Below are 13,671 nucleotides of genomic sequence, written 5' to 3' on the forward strand. Positions count from 1 at the left end.
GCGCATTATGGAAGTATTCTCCTATAGAAGACCAAGACGATAGACCTGTATGGAAAAAGATCTTGATGAAGGGTTCTAGGGTCAGTCAGTATGTATGAAATGGGTAAGATCAGGATCATCCATATGGAATAGAATATAAATAAGGAGGTAAATATGTTCTTTGAGCTTGTTAGAGAACGGAACCTATAAAAAGACTTCGACCGTCTTCTACCGAAATCATACCAAAACGGAATTAATTCTAAATTGTTTTGAATGTATGGCACACTCAAATAATAAAAAGTCAAAAGGGTATGTTCCCCCATGCTGGCAGGGATGCAACATAAACCATACATAAAAGACATGCCGTTTTTGCCTTGGCTTTGCCACAGTTGAAGTCGTTTGATAATATTCCGAGAACTACTTCTATGGAAAGCCATCTAGTGGTTCTGCATGTAAAGAACTTCATTGTATCCTGCAGGGCATTTTTTTTTTTAAATACAGCAATTACCCCAATGAGATTAGTAGAATAAAATTTTGGCAAACGAGAATACACCACACAACTCCCTGATAAAGTTATTGAAAATATCAATCAGAGGACAATACAAGAAAGTCACTCACTATCCATTACAGTTTGTCTTTTCTAAGACAAGCGATTTCCATATGTCTTTTCAAGGAAGATGAATGTCGTAGAAGGGGCTCCCTGCTTGAGACCCCAATCTATGAGCCAGAGCTGAAAGCAGCAAAGTATCAGCAATACCTGCTTTGGAGAACCTGTGTCCTGTATATTAAGTGGCTGGTGATTCGAATTGCCGTTCTTGAAATACTACATTTTCTCTGCAGTTAATGTAATAGATCTGAAACATGGTACTTCATGATCTTCATCTTTATGCAAACTCTTAGAAATGGACAGAGAAAACCAACAGCGTTCGCCACAGCACCATCACGCGACGTGTTTGGGGGAGCAGCCCTCGTCCTCGTGCGTGAGTTGCTGCTGGAGGGGAAACGTGTGTGCCTGCCACATTCCCTAGTGCAGGAACACTCAACTGGCAGATCGCGGTCCTAATCCAAACTGCAGACGCCAACGGTCCTCAGGCCGCAGATACAATTGAAAAGCCTAAACAGCGCTGGCAAGACAAAGAAAAATCAGACGATTGTCCTGCCTCATTCTAATGGCAAAAGGCCTGGACTCTTCTGCATGACAGCGTTGAAACAGGGACAGGTGAGTTTGTCGCTGTTTTTAACTCTATACAGGGAGCACTATGTGGCACTCTCTACAGGGGGCAGATAACCCTTGGATTTCTGCCACAGATACATGGATCGAAAATGCCTATAGCAAATCCGACTCGTGTCAACATAGCCTTACAGTTGGTGTTCAAGTCGCACCTTCACCTGACAGCAGACCCAGGTACACCTGCCCTAGTGATAACAGCTGAGCGATCAGTCGATCATGGGATCAGATATATTTTCAAGAAGGGATTATCAAGAATAAAATATGGACGATTTCTTCCATCGGAGTCCAAGAAATCTAATAAATACGAATTATAATGCTATAATGTCATCAGCATTACACAATGAAAAGACTATTAACTACCAAACATCACGATTAAGAACAGTGACCAGGAAAGCAATCATTTAAGTTGTCAGGATATCGTAGTGCGTGGTTGGCATTACAAGTCAGCGCTCTATTTACTATAAACAGACTTTATTAAATCATAAGCTTTTTCATGAGATACCAAAATACTACTGTTTTCAATTAGAGGAGAGAGGGATTGAAGGTACAAGTCATGTGTTTTATTACACACAGAGGTTTGGCAATGCAGACTCCATGCCACAGACTTTCAGTTATTTCCGGTCACATCCTATCTCTCCGATGTCAACAGTGACGGCAGCATTTACAATCTCGCATTCTGCAATCACTTGGTTTAGTAATCCATTTTGTATTGATGATGAGAAAAGCAAAGAGTACACAGTAAGTATCTGCTATTCCTGCGCAGTACTGGTAAAACGGAAATAAGTCACACGTCAATTCTTGAAGCTGTTCTCACACTGTGTCTTGAGAAAAGATCACATCAGGGACCATGAGAAACCCTGTTTTTGTTTTGTTTTTTATACCTGGTTGCAAAATTAGTGTCAGCTATATAAAAAGTTTTCCAGGATATTACATTGTAGGCCATCAATGTAGGATCACTGCAGTACCATTATGTCTGGTACAACCTCTCAGCCTCGTTCACTTGAATGGGCTGAGCTGCCGCTGCCTCTCTTTCTACTAATCATACATTGATGGCTTAGCTTGAAGGCCATATTAAGTCGGCCGATTTTGGCCGGTGCAGCGAGCGCCGATCAACGAGACATCGTTTATCAGCGCTCCTCTGCTCCTAATACAAGGAGCTATGGATGGGGACAAGCGGTCGTTACTACGATTGCTCGTCCCCATACATTATCATGCCGGCAGCGCGTCTGCCTGTTTACACAGGGTAGGGGGCGGTGCTGCCGGTAACGATAATATTTTACTTTTTTAAAACTATGCAAATCAGCAGATGAACGAGAGTTTGCTCGTTCATCTTCTGATCGCTGCCCTGTTTACACAGGGCAATTATAGGCAACGAGCACTCTATGAATGATCGTTTGCCCGATAATTGCTCAGTGTAAAACCCCCTTAAGTGAAGGCCATGAATGTAAGCACAGATGGAGCAGGACAGAATTTGTCTTTCAATATTTTGGGCATGCACTGGTAGGCCTACCTGTAGTACTATGTAAAAGTGCAAATGCCAAATGAGAAAATCGTGTCTGCTGCATTTGATGAATTCGGTTGTTATATCTGTTACCTTGTTAGGTTAAATTAACACTTTGCAGTAGTAGCCCAGCACAGCAGTGCTACAATACTAGTAAAACTGCTGCAAAGGCACATGGATACAATCAGTAATGTTGCGTTTTGGCAAAGTCCTAGAACTGCTTACACTCAGTTCCCACTTGCATTTTGCCCCTTCCGTCAGAGGTTTCCGGGTACTTTTGATGGCAAGAATAGCGCAGTCTACAGCGATATTCTTGCCCTCAGAACAGGAACCTAGACAGACCCCATTATAAGTCAGAGATGTATATGCATAATTGGCCGATAGATGTGGATCCTAGCTTTGGGACCAACACCTATCTCCAGAACGTGGGTCACACAGATGTGTGAGGAGGGCGCCGGGTGAGGAGGGTGCTCTCTCTATGGATTCCTATTGGAGTTACGGAAAAAGCCGAGCATGCGGGCCATCTTTTCATTGATTCTCTGCCTGGGTGTGACCCCCGTTCTGGAGATAAATGTAGGTCCCAGAACTGGGACCTGCATCTATCAGACATTTATGGCACATTCCATGGATATGCTATAAAGGTCTTAAATGGAAATACCGCTTTAAGCTACAGTGGCCAAGTTGAAAATATTGTAATCAGAGATCATTGTAACTCAAGGGACCACTACTATGCAATACATGGATGAAAATGCAGACAGATGCGTCCTATGCCGGTGGAGTTGTATGTCAACACAGCAGCTTGCAGCAAACAAAGATATAAAGTAAATTAGAACATTTGAGCACAAGCTATACTCTTCATCATAATCTTATATGTACACACTGCCTGAAAAACAATATCTTCTGAATAGCTGTATATTTTTTTTATGGCGAAAGGAGTGGGAATTTATCGGATTACATATCTCGTCCATAAGGTCTAAATATTTTGTATTCCGAGTCCGAAGCAGCGTGTATGACCAAGATATTTCCCAATCATGTAGCTGTGATCATTAAGATCTGGGGTAGGGTTAGAAGTAAAACCATTTTAACATTGGCCGTGTAAGTCCTCATGCACACGTCCGTGCTCGTAATCTCAGTCCGCAATTACGGAGACAGTTGCCCGCATTTTGGGCCCGTGTTCCCATATAAAAGTATGGGAGCACGGTCCGTAAAAAGCAAAATATAGAACATGTCCTATCTTTTGCGGAGGCTTTCTAGGGCCCGGATAACTTCCCGTAAATATATAGGAAGGTGTCCGTGGTCAATAGAAGTGAATTTGTCCGTAATTGCGGGCCGTAAATACGGTCGACAATTACGGACGAATTCTGCAGTTGTGTGCATAGGGCCTCGGGCAGCTAGTTATTCAGCACTTTTACAGGTAAATGAACAATTTTAGAGAATTTTTGTAATGTTATATGACACTTTTTAACATTATTCCGACATTTTGTTAAATAGACACATTTACACATGACTTCCATTGTGTCAGTAAAACAAACTTCACCACCTAATTCAATTATGTAAGAAAGATAGAAAGTTAAACAGCACAGAGGTCAATAGGAAAACACATTAAACAAATCTGCCCTGAGGTAGTTCAAACCTATATTTAAGATGAAGTAAAACAAAATGAAACGTTGTTGACACTACAAACAAGGACGAAAATCAGCAGTGTTTCTTTGGCTCTATATAAAAAATAAGACCTAGGGAGTGGACTTTTCCAAGCTATGCTCTGCCAATTACATCAGCGTTATGGGGATTCCCACTGACAAGGGCTGATTGTGTTGATTTAGGTGGGAAAGAACTGCAGAATTCTAGACAAGTAAAACCCACTAGTCCCTGAAGGAGTTTCATTCCAAGAACAAGTTCTGTATGCCTTTAAGAAGTGCATGACACAAAATGAAGCGACAGACTGTAAAAATGACATACATATGTACTTGTAAATAATAGAGACTCAATAGCAGTAAGCATAATTGTAGCAACCAGTGCCAGAGAGCTGCTGCCAAGGCAATTAAGATTATGGCATGCATCGAAACCAAGATGAAAATTATGAGTTCAACCTTTATATTACACACTAATCAGACCAAGGAATACTGTGTAAAGTACCTTTTACACCAGCTGATAAGCAGCTGGTGCAGCGAGCGCCGATCAACGAGACATCGTTGATCGGCGCTCGTTTGCTCCGGTCACACGGAGCTTTGGATGGGGACGAGAGGTCGTTACTCCGATTGCTCGTCCCCATACATTATCATCATGTCGGCAACGATAATATTTTACTTTTTTAAAACAATACGACCAGCAGATGATCGTTTACACAGGGCAATTATCGGCAAGTTATATGTAAAGCTTTGGCGACTAGTGCAGAGCTCAAATGGGTTTAGGGGTTAACAACTGAAGTAATTAAGGAAATGGGTAGATTGCAGCTCCCAGGAAGTTTAGCATACTCAGTTTGCTTACAGATTACATAATTAATATGTACAAATAAATCAAAGGTCAATACAGAGGTCTGTTCATTTAACAAGGGGAACATCAACAACATCTGTCGGCATTGGTTCTTTGGTTTCTAAGAGTTTCATTGTTGTAATGACAGAAATCCCCAGAATAAGGTCTCACCGTGTTATGTTGTCTCTGTGTTGGTGGAGGGAGAAGTCTTGTTCTTTCTTCAGTTAATCCTGCTACATTCTCCCCGTTTTAACTAAGGACCTCTAACCTCTTCCCACTTCACCCCTCCAATAAAGATACATGTATAGAAGAAGCCTCAGTCATGCCAACATCTGGCCTTCTTGCGCGTGCAGCCAATTCAATTGCCTACTAGAAGAGGCCTTTGTGCGCACTCTCTCCATCCTGAATGTTGACCACTGTCTGGCAAAAGTAGCAGTCTACTCCTGCCAACCAAATGCTCGTCTCTAGCTACTGCCAATGGCAGACAGATAATATACTGACCGGTCACACATCACCAATGACATACTGCAGAGAGAGTGGAGAGACAACTCAGAGAAAAAAGGGGGAATAGACACACCATAGAGAGGCAAAGATGCAACACGCCGAAGCTCTTAAAAAGTGATAAAAATATGATCGTATAAAAAAAAATGTAAAAAAAGGAGGAAAGAAGTAAATAAAATAAAATATAAATACAGTGTATATATTTTAATCTAGGCTCCTTCAGTGTAGCTTGCGAAACCAACATACACAACCATGCCTCTGCAATACAAGCGCATCCATGTTAGTAACCCAAATTGGATGGGGTGCGAATCTGATATTACAACTACAGTCCGGTAAGTACTCTCGGTAGGGTTTGCTGCTTTTTTAAGAGTTTCCTGAGTTAAAGATGTTGAAAAGGAGAGAACAGTAAGACTATGGTACATTCTGCCACTGAACATTGTGATAGTTGATATAGTGATTTCCCTTTTTGAAGATGAGATAGATTACAATTGGCAGCTATGCAATAGTAATTTGTTTTTGCCTACCTCTGGATCAACACTACATGCCGTACTAGATACACCGATATTTTTCTATTCAACTATACTATGTAGACCGCTAAAAGAAGAAGGGCCAAACATACTACTTGTCAGCTATCCTACACAAAAGCATTTACATGTCATATTGTCAATTGAGGTTTACCTTCTTTATTAGCCGGCCACACACAGGTGATAGCTATGCACAGCCGACATCCACCACCCAGGACCACCAATAAGCTTACACGGCAGTATGGGCCACACATACATGTTTATTTCAGTAAGATGAGGGAATAAGCAGTTACCTTGAAATCTAACATGCCTTCTTTTCCCGACGGCAGGTGTGAGGAGACAGTCAGGCTTTCCCCACACGTAAAGGCCGATTAACACAAGCAAATAATTGCTCAGTTTGAAACGCTTAATGAGCTAGCACAATAATTGCTTAATGCAAATCGGTGTAGCGACTGAACGACTAGAAATAAAACGCTCATTTATCGCGTAGATGGTCATTAATGCGAACACAAAACGGTCATTCTGAAATTGTGGTATGTAAAAATTAATCGTTTGATTGATAGTCGACATGTGACATTGTTAAATAGGCGACCAAACGATACATTTTTAAACGAAGGTACAAAAGAGTACACAGAAAAACATGCAAAGGTACCTAGTTCAACATGGCAGGCAAGTAGTGGGCAACCCCTAAGGCTGGCATTATAAGGGTAGTACGACTAGGTTTTATATGCACTATGGCTATTACTACACTCTATTACATATGCGCTATGACTGAGACTATATGTATCGACAGTGTGCAAGAAACAATGTGTATTTTACCTGGGAGAAATGGAATTATTCTTTGCTTGGGATCTTTTTGCCCAGCTTCAATAGGAAACTTGTCCAAAACTTGCATCTGCAACAGAAAATTGATGATATAAGAGATCAATGGACAAAATTGACACATTATATAGTACAATTCTTACGAGGACTATATGAACTATATAATAATCACAATACAGGTATTAACATTTTAGATAGTTTAGGTCACGACATTCAGGATATACTTTATACAGTTTATTACTTTAATAAATGCCAAAGTATGCACTGTATGCTGCAATAATCTTTAGGTGTGGGGTGTAGATTTCAGCGATTCATGGCCTGATGGTCAAGGATTGATAGAAAGTGTAGTTTCACAACAGCTGCAGAGGAATGGATTGCCAAAATGTAGTATACACTTTGTTGAGCGGTGTGTTTAAAGGGATATTTTAGTTCCGGCAAAAGAAAAGCTTATTCATTGCATGATAAAAGATTATGCAAATTTAAAATATACTTTGCAGCTCAATTACCCATGGTGTTCAAGATCTCTGCATGCAGACATTGAATGGGAAGCTTCATTGTTTATCAGAAGGAATCAAAAATCTGTTTTGGTCATGTGATGATCACACAGTTACGAGTCATGCACCTGTGTGATCATCAGATGACAAGGACCCTTTAATTCATATGACGAAGACTCCTCTACACCCAAAGAGGCAAATTAAATAATAAGGATTTGCTTTGATAACATGTGATATATAATCTAAAACTGTGGTTTTGCACATAGTAATCACAATTTTTTTTCCATATTTGATTGATTGCCAAATGAAATTGAATAGTTGGATTCATATACACTAAAGGAGGAGAATTAGTGCAAAGGAATGAAAAATTGTTGTTCATAGGAACTCCGATCTCCAGAAGGTTGTAATCATAAACCTGTTTGCTATGGGAAACACCATTATTTTAATTTCATTGTTTTTATTACTTTTTACAAATATTACAAAATGTTTCAATTGTAAAATAAGACTCCATCGGAGAGGGCTACCCACCCAGAAAAGTCCAGGATCAATCAGCAGCATAGAACCCATTATTAAAAAAGAGATTGTTTGGTTCAGAGAAATAATTTCCAAATATAATTTTAGGGTATTTTGAGTTAATACAAGGGGGTAACCCATTTAGGACCCCTATCTATTAGCCAGTGCAGAGAGTGTCTAGAGAGTGCATCTTATAGTCTGGAGGACCCAGCACGTTGGTGTACAAAATGGACAGCAAACTGATTTCCATGAGAACCGTGTAGTACTTAATTTCCCCTGTGGTGGCACCATAGTAGAATTGAACACTTACTGCCAGGTATCCCCACTGATTATAGCAGATTGTTAGGGGTCTCAGCAGTGGGACACCCTGTGATCATCGTATTGTCATGGGAATTTTCTAACGATAACGGTTGTCCAAAGTAGTCAGCCCCGTTTTGTAAAGGATACATTTTACTTGCAGTTTTTGAAGCCAAAACCAGGAATGGAAACATATCAGAGAAATAAAATCTATCCTTTATACATTCTCTCCCTTTATTATCCACACCTAGTTTTGGCTTAAAAGACGCATTAAAAAATACCTGAACAAAACCTAAACAAACACTGAATGCTTGAATACACCCTAACTATAGAACCATTAAACTTACATTTTGACTCAGATTGTGCATAACTTTGTCTAAAGATTGAAATAGAGAACCAAATTAGAAGATGACTTAACCGAATATAGCTACAACAGACGCCAACCATCAGATGAGCAGCAAGAACATTTCAGCTATACATTGTTGGCAGTGATAGTACCTGCCTACAGTGATAAACAAGGAAAAACAAAACCTCCAAATGTAAGAGGTGAGAAGATGAAAAAAACGAAAAAGGATTATTGGGATGTCTCAAACTACCTAAAAATGTGATCCCTAATATCACTAAAACTATGGTTTCTGGCTTTATCTATAAGGCTGGGTTCACACACCCTATTTACGGACGTAATTCGGGCGTTTTAACCTCGAATTACGTCCGAAAGTACGACTCCAATGCGCCGGCAAACATCTGCCCATTCATTTCAATGGGCTTTACGATGTTCTGTGCCGATGGTAATTTCTTATACCGCTATGAAAAGACGGCGCGTAAAAAATACGCCCGCGTCAAAGAAGTGCCTGTCACTTCTTGGGACGTAATTGGAGCCGTTTTCCATTGGCACCATAGAAAAACAGCTCCAATTACGTCCATAATGGACGCAGCGAAAAACGCCGGCAACATGCCATTACGTCTGAAATTCAGGAGCTGTTTTCTCCTGAAAACAGCTCCGTGATTTCAGCCGTAATGGACGCTGCCGTGTGGACATACCCTTAGGCTGGATTCACATGACCATGTTACGTCCGTAATGGACGGAACGTATTTTCAGGAGAAAACAGCTCCGTAATTTCAGACGTAATTGCATGTACTCGCGTTTTGCGAGGCCCCAATTACGGCCGTAATTTGGAGCTGCTCTTCACTGGAATCAATGAAAAACGGCTCAAATTACGTCTCAAGAAGTGTCCTGCACTTCTTTTGACGAGCCGTCTTTTTTACACCGTCGTCGTTTGACAGCGACGAGTAAATGACAGGTCGTCGGCACAGTACGTCTGCAAACCCATTCAAATGAATGGGCAGATGTTTGCCGACGTATTGGAGCCGTTTTTTCAGACGTAATTCAAGGCGTAAAACGCCTCCATTACGTCTGAAAATAGGTCTTGTGAACCCAGCCTAATTGTTGCTTGCTCTTTATTTGCAGCACCACATCTTACGTAAAAGAGTTTGTATGTCACCTAGTTGTCTATGGCTGGAAAAACATGAGTATCGTAGGTAGTTACAGATGTCACACAAGCCTCCAATATGTTTTGGTGGGGTTGTCCTAACACATGTTCCTTGCTTAGTCCTCCGTTTATTTACCTTTGTGTATTTTTAGACAGAATGAGTTGGAAATATTCCAACATGTTAGTTTCAGGATCCAAGAATATTTCTCACTAATATAAATGGACTGATTAAAGCTCACAATCGTATGGAAGCTGTTAGGCTTGTACAGTCCACTTATGCCCAACTTTGGTAAAAGTTGTAAAGAAAAAGTCTATACAGTCTTTTGATGGTGGTCACTTGTTTGCCTAGTAATGCAAGGACTACTGTATACCGGAGACCACCCACCTAATTGAATTTCACTTCAGAAGAACAGATGTTATGCCATTTTAAAAACATAAAAATAGTTATATTTTTACCCAGCCCTACATAATACATCATAGATGGAAACTTTATTTTGCTAGCCTTCAAACAGGACATTGGGCAGAACATCAGAGTAAGAAAAATTTCCTTTACAAAAAAAAAGTGTGGTCTTCAAAATAAATCATGGACTCATTGTATACAAGTCAAAGTGAGACTAGACGGAAGGTTCAGAACTAAAACAACCAAGAGCCAACTCCAACTAAGTCACTTCTATCGAGAGGATGAAAATAAAAGTGGGCACGTATTTGTTTGCAGGAATTTCCCACACAGTCCATTGAAAAGATCAATAAAAATTAAAGAGGAACTGTCACTGGGTCATGTAAGTTGAACTGGTTAACTGACCAGAATAGGATGTCTCTCTGACTTCTGCGCTGTTTTTGGTTTTCTGGACCCCCGTTCCAGATATATGGTCCACTTTTGTGTTGGCTCCCTATATGCTAATTTGCCGTAATTAGCCAATAGGATGGAGCTAGCTTCCCTGCCTCTAAAGCTGACCAATCAGCGCCAGGCAGCTTGGGGCCAACTAACCCAGAAAATTAACAACTGCAAATATGCATATAGTGAGCCAACACGACAGCAGGCCATATCTCTGGAATGGGAGGTCTAGGGAAAAAAAACAGCGCTGGAATCAGGGAGACCGCACTTTTCAGGTCAGTAAATCTTAACTTATATGACCTAGTGACAGGTTTTCTTTATGGCTGTGTTCACATTTCATCCCATGAACAGATTCGAAGGTATCCATTTGCCGGCAGGAGGCTAATAGAGGGTCCTTTTGGACTCCATTGGGCTGGTATGCGTTGGTATACTTTGTTTTTGTTTTACTGGCAGTGAGCCACCACAAGAAAACATATACCGCGCAGAAAAAGTTTTTTTTTTACATTGGGACCAACAGGCCACGTATGTCACTGTACAGCTAAATAGCTAAACAGTGACATACTTTAGAGGCTTCCGTCAGAGGTACAGGTCGGGAATTCACCTGACGTATACCTCTGACGAAAGGAACTCGTCTCAGTCTATTTGTTTCAATTGGCATTGCAACCAGTCAGGATGCAGCTATGTTTCTTGAATCATATTGTTTCTTGTGTTAGTTATCATTTCATCATTAAAAATAATAATAGGGTGGGCAGACTATTAACGCACAACATACCGTCTTCAAATTCTACAGCTAAAGAAATCCTTGGTCAGAGAAATAACTCTTTAGTCATCTTTACATTACAAATCCAGGGTGCAGAAGCTTTGAAACATCATACAGTATACCCCGCTGGTTTTTAGAGACGTGCCGGTTACCTACTCTGTGCTCCCAAAAACTATGGAGATATATTGTAGTCATCTGCCGACTAGTGTTCCCTGTTGCTTTGCAATGATCCAAACTAACTTGAGCACAGACTAGCAAACCATTCTTTTTATTTATCTGAATATTTCCAGTAGTTACGAGAAACGTAATCATTACAAAAATATATGTAGGTCAATTCTTCATCAATGGTTCAGGTCTGTAATTTTACCAAAATGCATGTAAACAGCACTGCGATTGCATTAATATTGGTCAAAATAAATATAAAGAAAAGCTTGGGAAGTTTATTTATGTCACAAACTCCATGCATACAAGTCTATCAGCTGCTTCCGGTCACAGACTTAAGCTTTGGCCATTAGCCAAATGGTGCCTAATAAACTGTAGAATAAATGAAGCCAGATGTATAAACATATGCATAAAAGTGAAAAAAACAAATAGATTTAACCAGTATCCGTTGTTCACAGGAGCAAAGGAAGCCTAAAAAACCACACTGCACTTGTGATAGCTGAACGACAGTCCAACATGACATTATCCTTCTTGCCCAGTACGTCACCCTTATTTCATTACTGCAACTTGGCGCTGCTAATTTGTAACAGTGTTAGTTAATGTTGAGTTTATTTAACTTAGGTAGTGTATGGATATACAGAGATGTTATGGCTTTGCACCAACAGAGCAGGGCAAGAATATAGGGATAGCAAATAGGGCACCATGCCCTGTATTTCGTTTCTCCCAAAAAATTGGGAGGGGACACGAGCCTCTCTCCCAATTTATTCCAAGGGGCCTCCACCAATGGTGAACCATCCCTGCAAAGTAATATGTACCATGTGGGAAGTAGACCTAGACCGGGCTTCCCCTCTCAAAATATTCCACAAATTTTGCAAGGTAGGAAGAAGAGCAAATCAAACAAAAACATGATTTTTTTTTGGTGCAATAGAGTGTACCTGCAAAGTTTTTAACTTTCCATTGAGGTTTTCTAATTTAAAATAGAACCATATTCATAATGTATAGTAATTACCGATATCCTATGGTTTTCCTCCTGTTGTCCGGTCATCACTCCTATCTCATTCTGGTTTGCCCGCTGTTACTTGAGCTCTGCTCTCTCGTCAAGAGGAATCCGTGTCCAGCTCTAACAGACGCTGGATACGGATTCTAGGGGGAACGGATGCATCTTGAGAGCCACGCAGGAAGCATGCGTATTCCTGATGCATGTAGTATAGAATATCTGCTGATGCTGGCCAGTAAAAGACAGAAGCAGGAGCTTCTGAATGCTGATTGGATGCCCTGCTGAGTGCGTTCATGAGGAGACGCGCTCGATGGCACTGGAACTAAGGGAGCTTTGCTGGGCATCATTCCCTTCGTTCACGTCAGGACCCGGAATTGACAACCCATTTGCACAGCCAGCCATAGCTCAATCAAAGTCTATGGCTGGAACAGGACCATGGAGTAAGGTGGAAACATAAATCATATAGCATTTTAATTGTATTTCCAAATAGAATTAAGCGATTTTATTATTTTTGAGCCAAACTTTGGAGGTACACTTTAAGTGCAACACTATCTTATTGTATAAACTCAACCTTAGGCTCTGATCACATCATATTTGAGGCTTCCATTGAGGGTATACATTGGAATTAGTGGCATACAGTGGCATGCATTGCCAATTGGCTCCTATTATAAAACAAAGTTCTTGGTTTTTTTTTTGCGGAATGCTTCAGTAAAGGAAAGCGCAGCAGACTATGCTTACCTATGTAGTTACAAAAATAAAAGTACATAGTGGATACTGAAAGAACTCTGCTGGCATCTGCCGAGTAACATAGCCATACAAGTCAGCCATAACCTTTACGCAGCTGAGTCTGCATGTTTATTTCAATAGGGGGACGGGAACAAGCCGCTGTCCGATATCGCAATTAACCTTTATCTCCCGCAGAAACAAAAGAAGGGGTATGTTGAAATTCTACATACCTTCAAAAATACACACAAAATCTGCAGGTAATTTGCACTGTATGAACAAGGCCTAAAAGGGGTTTTCCAATATTGGCAAAATCTGGCCAAGTGGTGTAAATTCCTTAAAACAACAAAAGATATTATTCACCTGACAA

The 13,671-nt window shown here is 40.6% G+C and overlaps 1 protein-coding gene and 1 long non-coding RNA gene across 6 annotated transcripts in view; one reads left to right on the top strand and one right to left on the bottom strand.

Annotated features, from left to right (window-relative positions):
• Positions 1-13,671, bottom strand: part of SH3PXD2A (SH3 and PX domains 2A) — a 248,911-nt gene that overhangs the window by 136,253 nt on the left and 98,987 nt on the right. For all 4 annotated transcript variants that reach the window (XM_075841094.1, XM_075841096.1, XM_075841093.1 and 1 more), the window contains exon 3: positions 7,028-7,103. In XM_075841094.1, the coding sequence (XP_075697209.1) occupies positions 7,028-7,103 (76 nt within the window). The remainder of the gene's footprint in view (positions 1-7,027; positions 7,104-13,671) is intronic.
• Positions 941-7,920, top strand: LOC142662867 (uncharacterized). 2 transcript variants are annotated; one of them, XR_012851018.1, is made up of 3 exons: positions 941-1,198; positions 5,898-6,016; positions 7,843-7,920. It is a non-coding gene; the product is annotated as an uncharacterized LOC142662867 (long non-coding RNA). The 2 variants fall into 2 exon arrangements; XR_012851017.1 differs by lacking the exon at positions 941-1,198 and adding an exon at positions 1,799-1,948.

Source organism: Rhinoderma darwinii, chromosome 11, assembly GCF_050947455.1.
Source record: "Rhinoderma darwinii isolate aRhiDar2 chromosome 11, aRhiDar2.hap1, whole genome shotgun sequence".
NCBI lineage: Eukaryota > Metazoa > Chordata > Amphibia > Anura > Rhinodermatidae > Rhinoderma > Rhinoderma darwinii.